At 36.3% G+C, this 19,963-nt stretch overlaps 2 protein-coding genes across 2 annotated transcripts in view; one reads left to right on the top strand and one right to left on the bottom strand.

The window, feature by feature from the left end:
• Positions 1-526: 526 nt before the first annotated feature.
• LOC118747247 (DNA repair protein REV1) lies at positions 527-5,019 on the top strand. Its single transcript, XM_036481232.1, has 7 exons — positions 527-814; positions 880-1,663; positions 1,832-2,306; positions 2,362-2,641; positions 2,690-3,119; positions 3,322-4,159; positions 4,215-5,019. The coding sequence occupies exons 1-7, from the start codon at positions 788-790 to the stop codon at positions 4,378-4,380; spliced, it is 3,000 nt and encodes a 999-aa protein (XP_036337125.1). The 5' UTR covers positions 527-787; the 3' UTR covers positions 4,381-5,019.
• A 4,435-nt stretch (positions 5,020-9,454) lies between these two features.
• Positions 9,455-19,963, bottom strand: part of LOC118747248 (staphylococcal nuclease domain-containing protein 1) — a 17,249-nt gene continuing 6,740 nt past the window's right edge. Inside the window, exons 2-4 of the mRNA XM_036481233.1 lie at positions 14,456-15,293; positions 11,050-12,482; positions 9,455-10,563 (exon numbers count right to left, since the gene is read on the bottom strand). Of these exons, the coding sequence (XP_036337126.1) occupies positions 10,150-10,563; positions 11,050-12,482; positions 14,456-15,293 (2,685 nt within the window). The 3' untranslated portion in view covers positions 9,455-10,149. The remainder of the gene's footprint in view (positions 10,564-11,049; positions 12,483-14,455; positions 15,294-19,963) is intronic.

Genomic DNA, 19,963 nt, shown 5'->3' with positions numbered 1-19,963 from the left:
TCAATTGAATATACGACTACCAAATTTAAAAAGAAGCAAGGCGAATAGCCCAGTTATGCATACTTGCACTGCTATACCATTTTTACGTAAAAATCAAAACCAAACAGAATTCTACATGTGAAGTGCTATGCGTTGGGTAACCGCTTACATGCATAGCCCATTTAACAGATTCTTATGTGACAACTCTCAAGCAATGCTAAGTATGCATAACTGGGCTAGAAGATAATACATACATTATTTTGCAATTTGGAATTATTTTGCAAATGAACTCACCAGTTGAAATCAGCTTTCTAAAATTTTGCCGGCCAGCTACGAACAGAAGCTAAGGATAACCATTTCTAAATCGATTTCGATTACTAACATCATCAATAATTTCGATGTACATACCAATTGTGCGATAGCACACTTGTGCCAGCTCACTGTGCTGACTCATTAAAGTGAGTTGGAGTTACTGAGTCAGCACACCAAAATTTACAGAGTTACCCACCCTTACTCAATTTTATTTTCACTTCAGAAGCCTAGAGAACGTGGAGAAAATTTTCCGATATTTCAAATATCGAAACAAAATATTGTATCGATATCGTATCGCAACACCTGATATCGACATAAATTAACCGATATGTTGAACAACGATATTGATATATTGAATATCGTATCGGTATCGCGAATCCCTAGTAAACAATCATCTGAAAAATCGCGCTTCAGCAAGGGGTATTCATTGTACCTTCCGCCTGAGTAATTTATTGGATTTAGATCAATTAAAATAAATAGAATACTGGCTTAAAATATGAATGCAAATGGATTCGAACAATGGGTAAAAATTAATATAATTGCTTTCTAAAAAATATATATATATGTACATATATCTATTTTGTATAGGGCGGCTATATGGAAGCCAAAATTACCAAGCTGGAAGAGCAATTTTCAGCTTCTAGTAACCCCTATCGACGTTCAAATTTGTTTGCTGGAATATCAATTTACGTCAACGGTCTAACTATTCCTTCAGCGGATGAACTGAAACGTATTATGATGGTGCACGGTGGTACCTACCATCATTATGAACGATCACATACCACTTACATTATCGCTTCGAATTTGCCGGATGTAAAAGTACGAAATATGAACACTGGTAAAATTATAAGTCCTCAGTGGGTCGTGGACTGCGTAAAAGAAATGCGTATTCTTTCTTACACAAGGTATCTATTGTATACAAACCAAAATAAATCCCAGCCACGTTTAGCCTTTGAGAAAAATAAAGATGAAACAAAAAATCAGGCCAAACTTGTCAAAGATGCAAATGAAATCAAAAGTAAAGACAACACAGCTCTGAAAACTGATAACAATCAAATTGAAAAGGATTTCGCACGTACTGCTGTAGATCCAAAGTTTCTTTCGGAATTTTACAATAATTCCCGATTACACCACATTGCAACGCTAGGCGCAGGTTTTAAGCAATACCTTTCTGATTTACGTGATCAGCAAGGCTCAAAAAAGTTTCTAGCGCGCTCAGAATTAAAGCAGCGGCTACTTCCAAACTCCAACACCAATATTCCGTCAATTTCATGGGTCATGCATATTGACATGGACTGCTTCTTTGTTTCGGTGGGACTACGCAAACATCCGGAACTGAAGGGTCAACCAGTGGCTGTCACACATTCCAAAGGTGCTTAGATTTTTGTATATTACGAGTAATTTGGTAACCGTGAGGTGGGTTTAATTTATTTGTAATAGAAATTTCGCCAGTAACGTATCCAAAAACATTTGGGAAAATTATGTTACAATGAGTTTGAGATGTAAACTGCACAAAATTTACTTGGGCTCTAATTTATAGGTGGGGCAAGTGCCAACGCAGTACCTATTCATCCTGGCGTTGACCGCAAAATCGAAGGAGAATTGTTTGCAAAGCGTTTTGAAGAACACCTACACAATAATATACTATCAGATAAGGTGCGCAGCGGTTTCGAAGCTAAAATGTCTCTTTCTGAGATAGCTTCATGTAGTTATGAAGCTCGTGCAAGAGGCATTCGTAATGGCATGTTTGTAGGACAAGCTTTAAATTTATGTCCTGAGTTAAAGACAATACCATATGACTTTGAAGGTTATCGCGAAGTTTCGCACACTTTATATGATACCATAGCTCAGTACACATTAAATATCGAGGCAGTCAGTTGTGATGAAATGTTTGTTGATCTAGCGGATGTATTAGATGAAATTAAAGTGGATCCCGTGGATTTCGTATTTTATGTGCGTGAAGAAGTTCGCACAAAAACTGGATGTCCATGTTCTGCAGGTGTTGGTGGAAATAAGTACATACGTTTAGTTTAGTTAGTTTAGTATTTTGCGTAAATATATCACATTTAGGTTGCAAGCTCGCATGGCTACCAAACGCGCTAAACCAGATGGTCAGTACCTCTTACGTCCAGATGGTGCCGAGGAATATATGGCTGATATAAATATAAAAGATTTGCCCGGGGTTGGAAGCAGCACTGCCTATACATTGAAGCAGAACAATTTAGTAACATGTGGGGATCTTCAAAAGGTTTCGTTGTCAAAATTACAAATGCATGTTGGCAAGAAGTTTGGGGAAACACTTTATCAATTTTGCCGTGGTATCGACAGCCGTCCCCTTATCTATGGACAGGTAAGAAATGTCTAAAGTATATGCAAAGCTTAAAGATTTTTTTTTCAGATACGTAAATCCGTTTCAGCGGAAGTGAATTATGGCATTCGCTTTAAAGAATCTAGTGAGCTAGAAACGTTTCTTCGGCAATTATGCACCGAAGTACATATCCGTCTGAGCGATATAAAACGCAGGACGAAATGTATTACGCTTAAATTAATGGTGCGCGCCAAGGACGCACCACGAGAGGCTGCTAAATTTATGGGTCATGGAGTTTGTGATCATATAACAAAATCAGTTTCATTATCGGATTACACTTGCGACCTAGATACGATTACACGTACAGTGTTAACAACTATGAAGGCTTTGGAACTTTCGCCAAACGAGCTGCGTGGCATTGGTATCCAACTTTCTAAACTAAATGATCCTAACGAGAATAAAGAACGAAAAAATAATGTTATACTGAATATGTTTAGCAAGGTGGCAGGAAAGCAAAAAGGTAAATAACACTGGTTTACAGCAAAAATGTTCTATGGATGCCACTATCCAATTCCGAATTTCGGAATCATCGAACAATTCTACATAGAAATTGGATAGTGGCGTCTGGAGAACAAAAACCAAATTAAAATTTGTGATCCAGTGTAATTTAATCTTACATATTATAGACTAGCTTTTCTTCATAATAAGAATCAATTATTTAGAGATCATAGGTCCAATCCAAAATGATAACAGCAACGGCAGTGCCACAAAGAATGAAAATGAGATATCAAACCGTAATGCACCTTTAAATGTACAAAATGACGAGGTGACTAGTAAACTCATGGGGAAACGTACTCGTGGCAGACCCGTTGGCAGTTTATTTGAGAAAAAATCTAAAAAAGGGCCAGATATATTAGATTTAATGCAAAAGGCCGCTGCTAAGCAGCCTGATTTGCCTAGTGTCCATTTGGGTATTAGTGTCACCATACCCAAAGATATAGATCCCGACGTTTTTGCGGCTCTGCCTTTGGATATCCGTGCCGAAATATTACAAGCTCATAGCAGTTCCTCACAAAAGTTAGCTGAGAGCGAAATACTATGTCGGTCTTTAAATGAGAGCGATTTTCAGCCATCCACATCTAAAGCAGCTCAGCTGAAACAGCAGCGCAAGGCGCAAGAAAAAGAGCACAAGAAACACACATTGAAAGAGACTAAATCAACGATGTATATAGATCCGGAATTTTTGGATGCATTGCCTCAATCGTTGCGTGTGGAAGTTGAAAAGGATTTTCTGCATCCACCGAGCATATCCGCAGATGGAACTGCAGGGGAAAAATATGGCCAAGAAACTGGCAGTGATGTTGAAAAAAGTCCTAGAACACAAGTATCTCCTGATAACTTATTCATGCAAGCAAATTGCATGGAATTACTGTTAGCTTGGGTAAAAAGTACAAATGTGCCAGAAACATATGATATCAACTTGATTGCATCTCATGCTGAGGAAATGGTCAAGGCACACGAAATTGATAGGCTTTATACACCTCTGATTTATCTATGCAGGTCAGTTCTACAAATAGATATAAAAAAATAGTACTCATTTGAAAATACCTTTTAGACTACTCAATCAACAGAAGAGCAGGGATACAACCAGTGAGTGTATATGGCATAATGCATATCTGAGTATTATAAATGTTGTACAAAAGGAAATGAAAAAGGCCTACGATGGTCGAAGCCTGTTTTTAGGCGCTAAGTTAAAATGTGATAAGTGTATTGCACTGTAAAAAAGTTGTAAATTTATCATTTACATACGTTTTTAAAAAATGATATTAAAATGAAAAGTAAAAAAAGTTTTTTACAATTTCTATACATTTTATATGCACGACCACAGGGTAAAAGCAGTTTGGAGCTAACCCAGCCCCACATGTGTCCCTCAGAATCATTCAGTCAGTTAACTTCAACAATTTCATGTGAGTTAATTCTACACTGAGAAGACGTTTCTTTATCTGCGTATAATACATATACATATAGACCAATTCCAAATATTGCCGACGATTTCTCGGAGATTTATTTTTTTTTTCGAGAAAAAGTCTTAAGTTCAAATTTTCAATGAAAAGAATTTTCCCTGCAGAAGAGAAAAGAAAATTCGAGTTCCGACTCCGCAGGTTATACATTATTTTAGGCACTTATGCTTGTTGCTTTACGATTATCAAATGGCAAGTTCTTTACAAATATTGGTATTATTTTCTGCGAATAAAATTATAAAAGAAAAAGCTGAAAACCTGCTATTTTTACAAGCTTTTAAATTAACTTCCCGGCAAGCTAGACTTGAAACGTTCAGCATAGTTCCAATAACGATGGCAATGCAATTTAAAATATAAATTAATTCCTTAAATGGTCTAGGGGTATTGGTATCAAGGTGGGCCAAACACATTAAAATTATGGCTAACAGAGCATAGCAAAGGAGGGAAAAATGCCTCAAGTTCTCTTTGCAGCTCGGTAAACGATTATTGATGCATTTGTTGAGTTTTGATTGTTCGCTATAACCATATACAACTGTGAAATATTGTACAAAGTTATGCCCGGCAAACACAGTCTCTAACGCTAGAGAAGTTTTGATTTCTACATTAGATAACTAGGGTAATTCTCTAATCGGTCTCGTGTCGATGACACGAACTGAGCCTTTACACATACATTTGAAGATGATTTTTTCCCACTGGGAAAATAGGTAAGCACCTTGCGAGGTAAGCCATGTTTTCTTTCAGTTTTTAGTACCAAAATTGTCATCATGACCAATGTCATCTACTAGTAAAGGGCAAAATGAACACCTCCGAAGACACATTACGTTGTCAGTTGCAAAATAACGTGCAGCCGAAGTTATTTCCAAGCACAGAACTACTCCGAGCGACTGCTCTGCATTACACGTAACTTACTTTGTAAAGCGGCTCAGAAGTATCTCTGATACCAAATGTACATTCTAAATTCCTACTTACATAAGGCGGCCATGCCTTTGTAAAAGTAAGGGACGTTCGGCAGGGAAATGGTAATGACTGCCAGGTGAAGAGTAAGTTGCTAATAAGGTATTATTACGTGCTCTTAATTCCCACTGGGTTATGTATGCTAATTCATAACTTTATGAAATAAAGATAAATTCATTTGCTCAAGAAAATGCAGATTGTCTTCAGTGTTTCATTTTCTAAAACGACAAAAGAGTCGTAACTCAAAATTTAGCATTTTTGAAATTATGCGCTAAAAATGTACAGAGCTTTATTTACCTTTCAGCAAAAGCTGGAGCAAATTTGTTTTAATTTGTTAAAAGAAAACCTAAGGTAAAGTCCCCGTTGCCCATATGAGTAGCATGTGCTACGAAATAGTTTTTCGCATTTTCTGACGAACGTATTATTTTGAGTTGACTCTTTTGAAGACGGTGCGCAATATATTGATCAAAATGCTCAGTCCGTTAAATTTAGTTGGCTCTGTTAACTGACCGCTCTCCTTATTTATCTTAATAATAATAATAGATTGACGCTTACACATATGTTAGTGTTTGGCTGAGCTTCTCCTCCGATTTGTAGCGTGCGCCTTGATGTTGTCACACAAAGAGGGACCTACCGTTTTACGCCGACTCCGCATGACGGTTGTATTTTTATGAAAAGCAGTTTTTTATGGTAGAAATAAACGCGGAGGTTTGCCATTGCCTCAGAAAACCTTTTTTCAATTATTTTTACTTACTTTCTTGCTCACTTAAAAAGGCCTCTTAGAATGGCTTTACTTAAGAAGGCCTACCTAAATTATGTTCTGAGAATGACCCATAACTGTCGGGTCTACGGTTACCGGAACGACCCAGATTTATATCTGGCCAAGGACTGTCACTCCAGTAACACTCCCCAAAAACTCTTTGGGGAATTTGTATGCTCTTACAACAACAACAGCAAAAACCTTGAAATCCAAGGGAAAATCACTCTATGCAACAAGTGCAGCTTCGATAACAAGCGAAGATCGAAAATTGAATGCAACTTACAGTGCCGCTTACGATACAATAGGTCAATTCAATAACTTTTCCAGTAAGTACTTGCAGCGAGAGCGTGATAGAAAATTGGAGAGTAAAATTCAGAGCAAGAGAAAATTTTCAGAAAGTTATTAACGCAAAACTAGTAAAAACTTGCAACTTTTGTCCCTTTCTATAGGTTAAGTGTTGGCGCGCAATTTACTTTTTAATTATGAATAGTTCCCATCGTCATAAAAAAATATTCAATAGATTTAAAGTTTTCACATTTCATTTCACTAATTATAGGAGTGTACTCGTACGCCCAACTATCTAAAGTTTTAGTAAACTTTTGGCATAAATGTAGAATACCTACAATTCTCAAATTAAAAAAAATCGTATTGGGATCGATGAAGATCATTGAGGTGAGCGTAACCATATATATATATTTTTTTGGGAATCAACAACAACAATTATTAAAGGTCAAAGTTTAAATTAAGCATTTTTTAAAATTAATATTTCTCGAAAACCTCTTCAAGGATTTGGAAAATTTTTAGGTCATTTGGTAGATAATTTAATTTGATATACATATATATAAAAAAAGCTGTTCAGTGCCTTTTCTTCGCAACACAGAAAAGAATTCTACTTTGTGAGGGTTATAATCCATAAGCGCGGCCGAAGGCCGCCTACGCAGAAAGGTGTTCTCTGCAAAAGGTGTTCAGCGCCTTTTCTTCGCAACACAGAAAGAGAATTCTAATTTGTGAGGGTTATAATTCATAAGTGCGGCCGAAGGCCGCCTACGCAAAAAGAAGTTTATACACAAAAACCCTGTATACTTTTTTTCCACATTAATTCGATTTTTGTGAAAACTATAAAAAGATATATGTATAAATATGTATATCAAAGAAAGAATTAAATTCTCTATCAAATGACATCAAAATTGTCCAATTCCTTGAAGAGGTTTTCGAGAAATATTAATTTAAGAAAATGCTTAACTTGAACTTTGACCTTTAATAATTGTTGTAGTTGTTGTTTCCCTCCCCAAAAAAAATAAATATACCGTTATGTTCACCTCAATGGTCTCCATCGATCCTATTTTTTTTTTTTAATTCGAGATTTGTAGGTATTGTGCATTTGTTCCAAACTTTTACTGGTTTTGCGTTCTCGTACCCAAAAAACTTGCAAAGTAGGGGAAATTGAGAGAGCAAAATGTGAAAGAGAGCTGCAAATTTCTGCAAGTAAACAAACTGGAGATTAATAGCAAATTAACGAAAAATAAACTCAACAAATGTTGTGCTTATTAAATTTACTAACTTTTGTGTGCTGACTATGGTTGCCGTATGACATTTTTCGTTTGTACCATAATTTTCGTTTAAATATACCAAAATATACTTAAATGCAGCATGCTAAATGTTTTTTTTTTCTGAAGTTTTCGGTTTTGGTAGGTTGATTGTTGAAATGAAAATTTTATAATTTTAAAGCTTCATCTGTAGCTATATCTATTACATTTTTTTTGATCAGTGATGGGTGTATGGAGGAGATACTCTTGTTTTTGAATGCGTCACCATGTGATATCACAAATAATTATGAGAAAAATAACTTATTCATTCCGATATAATTAATCTGTATTTTAAAAAGGTTTTTCTTATCCAAAACTATTCAATTGTATAAAATGCCTAATCTGGGGAAAATGTACCAAGTAGAAAATGAATTGCCAAATTAATCACAAGGGCCACTGTGCAAGTGGTCAGCTGTTTCGAAGGTTGCAAGTTTTTGCAAATTTTGCGTTCTCGTACTTCTGTTGATATTTCGTCTATTTGAGAGCGAATGCTGCTAAATTCTCAGAACTTTTGCTGTTGGAGAATTTTGTCCTCTCAATACGAGTACACACCTTATGTTTCATCAAATCATTCTCTTAAACAGTTTGTTTACATTTGAATTTAAAACATAACCTTACCTTTTGACTCCTGCAAATTCCTGCTAGTAAAATTGTTACTTGCAAGATTTTGCAGCTCTCTCGAGTTACGTTCTCGAATTCGCAATCTCTTGCAAATATTTTGGGTTATTGAATGCATTTCCAGTAAGAACTTGCCAAGTACTAGTAACAATTCGTAAACATTTTTTTATATTGAATGCACCTAACGCGAATAGAGCACGATGATTTCTTTACTTTTCGAATCGCAGTAAAAGAAAGACTCAGATTTCATTTCTGAACTTAAAGTTGAAGAAACTTAGTTCCACAGGGTGAAGCCCTAAATGTAACAAGTAATTTTTAAGCAAAAAACAAAACCGACTTCAATTCTCATATAAAATTTTAAGAGTACCGTTAATTCTTGCATGATTCAATTATCGGATCTAAGCCAAATTAGTATGGGACCACCTGAGTACCACCTTTCCTTAAAAAAAAAAAAAGAAATAGAAATCGGTTAACATGGTCCAAAGTTATGCGGCAACAATAAACAAAAATATTCTGACGAATTGATAACGTCAACCTTTTTTGAAGTCGGTTAAAAATACAAAGGAAAAACCTTTTTTATTTCCGAATCGCACTAGAAGAAAAGGTTAATCGGCGCAACCTAGTTGAAAACTATCATCTAACCGTGGTTGCGCACATTTGACAATACAATCTACTAAGGTTTAGAAATAAAAGAGATGCTTTGTGTTTTTTTTTACATTTAGGACTTAACCCACACTAACCCTCTACCTAATGTGCTTTTATTTAATATTTTTATTTTTATATTGCATAATATAGATTGGCTGTATTTGTAATTTATTGATTTAAAGATTATTTAGAAAAAACAATGAATTGAATTCATAAAAGCATGTTCTCAATTTTTTAATGAAAAATTATAGCAAAGAAAAATATATAATCATAAATGTTAAATGGTTTTTTAATAGTTTTGTAGTTAAACGTCAAACTGCTTATATTTTTTAAGATTTAACAGCATACATAAGCAATAATAGACGTGAGTGCGCAGCATGGTATTTAAATTTTTCAATTCTCCTTCTATACTTCTTTTAATTGTTTCCGATTTCCATAGGGAAGCTTTAGGATATTAGACATACCATAATAGAACAATTTGTCATAAAAAAATTTTGGATTTTATTTATTTGTTTTACAATTTTCGTGGCCATGGAAGTTATGTATTTAAATGCGAAGCTCGTCTAGATACTTCTACATTGGCAATATAAGACATTGATCTTTAAGTCCAGCTGTGGAGTGTATTTATTGTCGACGTTGTTGCACTGTGTACAAAGAAGTTTTTGTCTTAATTTTAAATGCACAACTGCGTCGCTTTTGAAGTGTACATATATAGTGTACATGTATGTATATTCTGGGTTCTTCCTATTACTTCATTTACTTGATGAATCTCTACTAGTTGTTTATTCAACTATAGTGTTTTTTAAATCAGTTCTCGTCATTTTACTGTTTTTCTTCTTACTATACCTCAGTTTAATTTCATCATTATCTCTTTCATGTATGTATGCATGTAACTATGAATGTTGTTGTTTTGAAGGGCGGGTATGTGGCAGACAAACATTTAAAACGCTATCGCGCACGTCCGTTTTAGCGGCTGAATTCAGGCGCATCATCTTGGGTGATGTCACCATATTTCCAGATGCCCAAATGCGCAGCCAATGCAGTTTGCTGGGCTGCTCTGTACTGCTCCACCAAATCTTTTAGCTTACGTTCACGACGTTTCTCGGCTAACACATAACCGTCAGCTACCAATTGTTTACCAATATCGGCATTGGTGGCTGCATCATGCACAGTTGCTAATGCCGGCCCAGTTGCAGGTTTTAGTTCCACATTTAGTTTAACAGTGCGGTTAAGCACGTCTTCGGCAAACAAGCGAAGAGCCTCTTCCTTGTCTTCATTATCGGAGGGAAGCTGAACCAAAGCGAGCGCGTACTCGGTGGCGTACGGCCTATCGCTGGTAAAACCAGAAGGCAGGGATGCCAAACGATTTGTAGGCACAGTCTAAAAATATTAAAATAACCTTAGTTTGTGAGCATAATAGATAACAAAAAAAAAGAACAAATATGACAAAGAATAAAATATTAGATATGGTAGTGTTGCGTAAAAAATGAGCTAGCCATACACATATTTTGATCCTCTATTATCTGCCATTAGCGTTAAAATTGTTTCACTTTCTACGGCATTAAGACACAATATAACAAAAAAATATTGTTTTTGCGCTATCAACCGTGTCCAGCGATCCAAATCAAATACGCTACAGCCATATTGACGATGGAGTTTATGCTTATGACAAGCATTAATCAAGCAATGTATAACAAATATGCTCGTTCTTCTCGCTTTTTGATTTTGCAAGCTTATGACTCATGCGTTACGCTTTGAAACGGTAACGGATCTAAGGAGCTTGCCACAGGAGACTTATGCAAATATGTTTATAGGATTTAGGCAGGGCTGAGTAGCCGTTACAACAACCGGTTCTGCGAAACTTACCTCCTTGTTTCCATAGTCGATGTAGAGTACAGTAGCATTATTGCCTTGTACACGCTCCACCTTGGCTCGGTACCACTGGTTGTCGGCAGAGAATTGTGCTGCGCAAACGTCACCTCGCTTCGCCGTGTAAGCGCCAACTATTGGCGGGTTCGCTTGGAAATCTGCGTGCAACTTGGCCATCATCGCTTCCAATTTCGCGCCATTCTCTACGGCTTGCGCAAAGAATGTCAAATCGGCTGTAATCTCGGTAACAATAACATCTTCATAGTTCACCTTACGTTCCACGGGTGCCTTTTCATCTTTCTCTTCTTCAACAACAACCGGCTTCTCTTCCACGACCTGTTCTACGTAATTTGCCCATATATTCTTCTTGGCTGCCTTTGCACGATCTTCGGCATTCTTTAGTTGACGGTAATATTCAGATTTCTCAGCGCTAAAATGTACTTCAGCGAGGCCTTCCTCAACCAATGCGACTGACAAGTTTACATTGCTATCAGTCCAAAGCCAACCAATAACAGAAGATCCAGCCTTGTCGGTGGTATCAATATGTACCGACACATCCCTTTGTAGAACGCGGTCACGCGTGAAGGCTAGCGCCTCCTCACCATAAGGCTCGCCATCTTGAGCGGGAACACCGTTTAATGCCGGACGAGAGGAACGCGGACATGAAATACCAGCGAGCAGGAATGTTACCAAACAACTATCCTTGGGCACGTATAAACGCAAACGTGAACCACTAGCGACAAACTCAACAATACCTTCGGTTCGTAGTGCCCGTTGCCAAGATGGTAGATACTGTACTTTGATACGGGAATGATCCACAGTCAGGTCATTGATACGCAATGGCGCATTATCCTTTTTACCAAATATGCCCTTTTGGCCCTTGATGGCTTGGCTTTCGGCAGCCAACAGCTGATCATATACAGAAGAGCGCTGATCATCGTCTTGCCGATGACGTACGCAGTGGCCCAAACCCTTTGCGACCATAGCCTCAGCCACATTTTGTCCGCCGACTAATACGGTATAGCAATACTTCTCAGGGAAATTATCGCGTGCAGGCGAAATGTAATCCAAATTGCATTGGACTTTCTTATTGATGAGTTTCTTGCGCAAAAATTCACGTGCTTCAAACATGAAAGGAATCTCATAAAGTGGGCGGTAGTTCTTGCCGCGTGGAGGCAGCACAACCTCACCATCAGCACCGACGACAGAACGATTGTCACGTGGTGGTCGAATCGAAGAAAAGAATACCTTTTTGACTTGGCCATTTGACAAACGCACGCTTATGGCATCTCCATTAAAAACTTCTACAACTGTACCGGTGAAATCCTTTTCCTTGGCATTCACAGTGGGTGCCTTTGATTGGTAATCTTGCCACAAGCGCAGACGTTTCTCCTTAGCAGTTCGTTCGGCAGCACGCAACTTATCGGCACCTATGTAGGACATAGAGTGGCGTTAGTTTAGAGAACATTGTACAAATTTGTAAGCTTATATCAAAATATTCAGGCAGGTTCTACAATTCACTTCCGAGTGAATTTCAATCCCTGTCAATTTGAATTCTACGCGAATCCGACTCAAATTCACTCGGAAGTGAATTGCAGAACCTCCCTGATTATGCTTTGCTGTCAATACAAAATAGTTGAATTATAGTAGATATGTTTATATGTTGACGGGGTGAAATGATCTTGTCGCTTAACTTTTTAAAAGCATCAACATCTTGGATTCCGTCTATTTGATTTCGCATCACATTATGTTAAGCAAGAGCATATTAATGACATAGCAAAAAACTGCACAAGTAACACATTGTAATGCGCGACTTTTAAGTACATACATACATACATTTCGTCGTTTAAAGTACAAAACCGCGTATGTGATGTTGCATAAATGAGTTTGGTGGAAATGGTTCTTTTTTTTATAAAGCACTCGCTGTTGCTTTGACCAGGGCTTGAACCCAGGCCCTGCGGAGTGGAAGCGCGCACTGCTTACCACACCACTGCGGAATACATATCGTCGCCTGGGTAAAAGATTGTCGTAAGCGCCATTTTGACGATTTTTAGTTCTAGATGAAGTATCAGTTTTCAGATATCTCCTTTAGTTTCCGAGATATTGACTACAATTTTTTCTATAATTAAGTAAAATTTTAGTTAGTGATGCAGCCATATTAAACCAATCAATATCTTAAAAATGGCATTCTCCATTTTTGGATATCTCCTTTAGTTTCCGAGATATTGAGTAAAAAGTGTCGTTAATTTAGTAGAAATTTTGATCACATTTTGTCGTATTTCATACAAAGTGGCTGCCAAATTGTGGACAAATGACGCTTACGACAAAATTTTACTAAAGAAAATCCTTCATAAACTCAAAACTAATAACACATTAAAAATCGAATAATTTAAGAATTTTGTGAACTAGTAACATTTGCAGAGACTTCGGAGAAAATATATGTTCGCATTTTTGAGAAATTTGGCCTGTTCGAGGCACTTAATAAAAGCGGCAATACTGCCGTACTGATGAAAAATGGTAGCACTGTTGAAACTGCCCAACTGAAAATACATTGCTGGAAATTCACACAGAACGTGATTCTTTAATAATTCACGCAACACTGCGGTTGTGATTGCTACTCGAACAAGCCCACTGTATTCCAAATTTCAATCGCGATTTCCCACAACCTGCCGAAATTAACATACGACAAACTTTTACCCAGGCGCCGATATGTAAATATGTATATGTATGTATGAGCAGTCGGAAAGTTAAGTCGTGCATGCATATTGGACAAGGCGAATTCATACAAGGTGATATTGGTAGATCGAAAAAAATATTAAATAATAATAGATTGGCACTCGGAGGTTTGTCATTGCCTGCCGAGGGGCGACCGCTATTGGATTTTTTTTTTTTTTTAAGGCGGGTGGAACCGGCCTTGAATCCATAGCGCGCACTGCTAAGCACTACACTACAGGCAACTAACTATATAAAAATTATATATCGAATTAAAGGTATTTTTATGCTCTTTTAAATAAACATATTTCAGTATATATGTATGTAGTTAACAATGTATTTTTCTAAGAAAAATATTCATTTTATTTAATAAACTGTAATTTATATATAAGCATTTATATTAGATGAAGATATTTTAATTACCTTTCCAACCATATCAGCTCAATATTTTTCGATATATAAGCTTTGTAATATTTCAAAAATTTCATTCTTACTCCAACCCAAAAATTGTATACCATTAAAATCTTTAAAAAGGGGCCGGCCACGCCTACTTTTTTCAACGGGATTGGCAGCACTGCCTTTCTTTTATCTAAATTACGGCAAACACGTGGCTACCAATTACACCTTATTATGACTTCATCATTCCAAAAATTTACACACAAAGCACTATGATGAATATTTCAAAACTTACCGCTCTTCATGACTGCCATTGACCAGTCAACACATTTAGCCAAGCCCTCGCGCAGCAAAGATTCGGCAATGTTTCCTTTTGGAAATATAATCGTGCCAATAAAATTTGAGTTATTTACGGACTCTAGGCGGATTTCTACATCACGTTGCAATAAACGCGACTCCACAAAGAATCTTGCCTCGTCGGCAAATGGAATTTTCACACTCAGATCTGGCTTGCCATCTGCATCAAGTTTAACTCCTGGGCAACGTATACCCGAAATCATCAAAGTTATGTATTGGAATTCGGGCAGCAAGAAGGCACGAACCGTCGATCCATCTCGGACATGTTCAATAATTGCTTTTACAGGCTTTCCACCATAATATTCAACTAAGTGAGCGGGGTTCTCCTGTGTCCATTTAATATGACGGACTTTTTCTACAGGTGGCACATGTGACCACTTGCCCCTATTTGCCGACTTAGCTTGATCTTCTAGCTCGATGAGGCGTTGAAGTTCGCTAGATGGTCTGCCCTCGCGACGGACGGTCACGAAACCTTCGCGTACCATAGTTTCGACCATATTCTCTCCGGTTTCGGCATCTTTTCCAAGCCAGACAAAACCATACTCACGATTGGAATTGGCAGGCTTCTCAAATGAGAATAAGACTTCTTCACCAATTAGTTTCTTCCGTAGAAATTCACGCGACTCCCAAGCCCAGGGTTCATCTTTTGTTTCATCACCACCTGCACCTGGACGACGGGCCAGCTTAGGAGCGAGAACATACGAGAAAGTGATTTGTTTCTCCGGAGGTGGCGCACCTTTTTGGGCTCGAATCACAACAGTATCTCCTGAAAGAACCTATTGAAAGTAACATAAAATATATTGTTATGTAACGTACATATATCGTAGCTTTATTAAATTGTTATGAAAATAATCACGACGCCGTTATCAAACCCATTTTAAGAATTTATTACCTTCTTGTATACGCCTACAGTAGTTTGGTTTCTAATTTTAGTTTCAATCACATGTGTTCTAAAATGAAATGAGTGAAGTATGCTGCAGAGGATCTACAAGTATACATTTTTGGCGCCATCTACATTTCAAGCATATGTAGGTAGTCACGATCGCTGTGCCTTCCCCTACAAAGTCTACATCATCACTATCAGCGATAAACTATTGCAAGCGATATATCGCTACTGTGGACTAACTACTCACTTCCATAGAATATTTGTATATTTTATAACTGATAATAGTTGCATTCGCGTATCCGATAACTATTATAGTTGCGTTTTCGTATTCTCCAGCAAAAAATACCCAGTAATTTGCCAGTAACCAAATTTCGGAGATTATGAAAACGCAAAACCAGCAAGAAGTTGCAAGTTTTATTAACAGCTGATTAATTTTTTATCTTCCGACGCAATTTTCTAAGAAAAATAGTATTTTCCATCTTATTATATATTTAAATGGGTTTATTTTGTTAATTGCAACTCTAATGGTCGTGTTCACCATCTCTGGTTAACACTTATCTCCAGTTAAATATCGTTAACGACGTTATTGACCCAATGTTATATGTATGGAGTCAGTAACGTCGGTAACGTTGTTTAACTGGAGCTTAGTGTTAACCAGAGATGGTGAAAACGGCCCTAAAAGCACCACAAACAATGTATGTATGTATAAAAATATATGTACATACATATTGATAGATCGATTATATTAAGGAAAATATTGCATAAAATAATATCATACGTAACAAATGTGAAATTACTATAATTGTGAACTGGAAAAAATACCAAGAAGCTAAATAAACTAAACTAAATATCACATTTATGTACATTATGTAAACTAAATTTTTAACTTTTATTTTTGACCGAAAAAAAAGTAAAATTTTAACTATTATATTTGACTGAAAAAAATAAGTCATAATTTAACTTTTACTTTAATTGCTGATTTTTTTGAAAAAAAAAAAATAAATCATATAGGATTAACATTCCTTGGCTAACCAGGATCACATTGCTATATACAAATGTTAAAAAGACCGATTATTTCCGACTGACTTTTTAAATTGAAATTTTGAAAATAATAGATTTTCGATCCTTGGTATACAACAAACACCATATAAATTCAGATTACAAAGTTTGAAAAAATTAGAAAAATTCTGCTTATTTTCATGAAAATTTCAAACTTTTTAATCAGAATTTTGGTATACATTTTTGTGAGCTGCCTGCAAATGTTTTTTGATGTTGGCTGTTCTCTGTCGCTTCACCTGAACGTATGAAAAGATATTTCAAATAATCGGCAAAGAATCGGCGAAAAAAAGGCCGATGCCGATTACTCGGCCGGACTCCACTATCTAGTAACTTACCAGTAACCCAACTTTGGAACGTAAGCCAACATTTGCTCCCAATTTGAGAAACATGCAAGAAAATACACAAACTCAAAACCAGCAAATAGTAGTTCTGTTCGTGATGCAAATGATTGATACGAACTATTAGTTTGTTCCAGTACACTAGGACATAGTAAGAAGGGGCCTGTTCGAGGCACGTAATAAAAGCGGCATTACTGCCGTACTGATGAAAAATGGCAACATTGTTGCAACTGCCCAACTGATAATACATTGCTAGAAATTCACACAGAACACGATACTTTAATAATTCGCGCAACACTGCGGTTGTGATTGCAACTCGAACAAGCCCAAGTAGTCAGGGTATTCATCTAAAAGCTTAGTATCCAGCTCTTAAGAAAACGGTCGAGAAAAAATTGCCATTATTTCGTGTGTGTGTCCAAGGAATTTTAATATTTTTTATACCTCACAGCCTGTTGCCTCAAGGCTCTGTTATGCATACTTGGCATTGCATGCACTGCTATACCATTTTTACGTAGAAATCAAAAACCAACAGACTTTTACGTATGTAATGCTGTGCGTTGGGTAACCGCTTACACGCGAAGCTCATTTAACAGATTCCTTATGTGACAACTCTCAAGCAATGCCAAGTATGCATAACAGAGCCTTCACTCTTTCCTCAAGAAATAATGGAACGGGCATATATTTCTGTTGCAAACCTGGGTTGCCTTGTGCTCTTTTTTCACAAAAAACTTTAGAAAACCGTAGTAGAAAGCGTACTAAATTTCTGAAGAACTGCGTACTGCCTTAAGGAAATTTGACTCAAGAAAATTTCTTAACCATTTCTTGTACGTCATTTTATATGGACTTTTTGCTTTTCTTAAGAGCTGGATACTAAGCTTTACACGTAAATGCTTCGTAAATGTGTAAACCTCGAAAATAAACCGGATTTCTATACGAAATTAAAAAAGTTTACGAGGTTTATACAGTTTCGAGGCATTTACGAGTTTAGATGAATACCCTGACTATGAAATTACAGGAAGTCATTCCCGTACGCAGTAATTTCTCTCACTCATTCCGTACATATTCAAATATTTCGTTGTTTACTTCCATTTTTGCTTGTACTGCGTTCTGTTTTTGTTTACAAATGCTTATCCTGCCTATCGTTTGACACTTTTCATGAGCTTGCTGGAAGAAAAACTTCGGGCAAAATCCTGTAATTTATGACTGGGAAGAGTTGCTCTCTTACTCGCTCAAAAGTGATTCCAGGGAGAGAAGTTCTTGCATACGGGAACGACTTCCTGTAATTTCATACTATTTCTTACTATGTCCTAGTGTACTGAAACAAACTATTTGTTAGGATAATTTGAATAAAAAAGTTCGTTAAAATTAAAAATTAATAAATTCGAATGATTTGCTAAGGAAAAAGTAGGTAGAGGTTTTTTACACAATATATTTAATTCCGATGATTTAAAAAGTTCTAGGTTGAAAAGGCTGCATTAGTAATCGGAGTGCAATAGCAACCATAACCAGAAGATAATTTAGGTAGGCCTTAAGTGAAGCCCATTCTAACAGGCCTACCCAAGAAGGGATGAAGAGAGTGCTTCCCTGCAAGAATTCTTGAAGGGGTTTTTATATTTACAATCTTCGCGAAGTATAAGCTTATGATATTTAGCATTAAAAATGAATTTAAACATACTTGCAGGTTTTTACAGGAAGTCGTTTCAGATGACCACCTCCCATAATGTTTATTAATGAGGAAAACAGCTGTTCCTGCAAATCGTGAATTTCGTGAATATCGTGAAGCATCTGGAACGCAACTAGTATTGTTCTTGCCGTACCAGCACTTTGACCCGAAAATGTCTGGTGATCAAAATTATTGTAGGACATAAATATGACAGAAATTAATTTAGGTCGGCCTTCTTAAGTAAAGCCATTCTAAGAGGCCTACCCAAGAAGGACTGAAAAAGAACTTCCTTGCATGCCTCCTAGAAGGGCTTATACATTTACAATTTACGCGAATGCATAAATTTATATTATTTAGCATTAAAAATTAATTTCAATAAATATTTTAAGTTGCAATAACACATATTTAATATTAACCTTACGCAAGTATTTCAAAGATGTATGATTTTTATAAATTGCAGAAGCAACTTTAAAAGAACTCCTCCAAAGGGCCTTCTGAAGTATGTCCTATAAAAGCCCTTCTCGACGGCCTTCCATAGGTACCGAAAGAAGAAGTCCTTCAATTTGTGCCACTCCATATAAAAAAGAAAGGAGAAAGGAATGTAAAGTAAAAGGCCTCTTGACTTTCAGGAAGGCCTTTCGAAAGGGCTGAAATTATCTACGGGGTATGTATTTACATGCCAGAGTTGTGAAAAATGCATTAATCTTTTTACGCATTATCGGTATTTGAAGCAATAATGTTAATGCAAAAAATTTATGCATTAATTTTTGAAATGTAATGCAAATAAAAATTTCAACGCATTAATTCTGAAAATGTAATGCTAATGAAATTTGTTTTCATTAAATTATCCAAGCTAATGCTAATGAAAAAATTTTAATGCACTAATATTTTTAATACTTTTGCTCGTTTGCATTATTAAAAACCATTATTTTTTTTCAAGTGATATATAAATAACCTCTTTTGGAAGGACTTAGAATAATTACTAATAGTTTTTTCAGCTTCCTTATATGTATTATGTGAATTTTCAGGAAAATTCTTTTAAACATTGCTAGATGTTTTATGAAAATAAAAGCAATGTGCATGCAACTCAGTGTGCATTTGCAGATTTTTATGTTGATTGTTGATGCATACCGATTACATATACATATTATGGGCCAAAAGCGGACAGATAGTCAATTTAGCAGCACATGTGCACGACTGAAGACGTACACTGATCGAAATCAATCAATAAACCGTTTTTTAGTTCCATTTGACAATGTGTTTTTACCTTTTTAACGACAAATGCAATTGAATTTGACATCGTGAAAACCAGCTTTAACGTCCGTCACTATCTTTTTTGACCTTCAAATTCTACCCCCAATGTCAGCAAAGAATTTTTACTTAAAAAAAAAATTAGTTAATGGGTTTATAATGCTTGTTATAATTATAATGCAATAAATTATTGCAATAGCATTCATTTAAACATTTTAATGTTAATGCAAAAAAAAAAAAATCATTAGC

Source organism: Rhagoletis pomonella, unplaced genomic scaffold (assembly GCF_013731165.1).
Source record: "Rhagoletis pomonella isolate Grant_MI unplaced genomic scaffold, Rhpom_1.0 Rhpom_scaffold_00011, whole genome shotgun sequence".
Classification (NCBI taxonomy): Eukaryota; Metazoa; Arthropoda; class Insecta; order Diptera; family Tephritidae; genus Rhagoletis; species Rhagoletis pomonella.
This window is presented reverse-complemented; position numbering and strand designations above follow the sequence as displayed.

Coding starts and splice junctions, on each gene's coding strand:
- LOC118747247 (XM_036481232.1), top strand. CDS start 788: ATGAATGCAAATGGATTCGAACAATGG. Junction 2,642..2,689: donor GTCCCCTTATCTATGGACAG/GTAAGAAATGTC, acceptor TTTTTTTTTCAG/ATACGTAAATCCGTTTCAGC. Junction 3,120..3,321: donor GGTGGCAGGAAAGCAAAAAG/GTAAATAACACT, acceptor TCAATTATTTAG/AGATCATAGGTCCAATCCAA.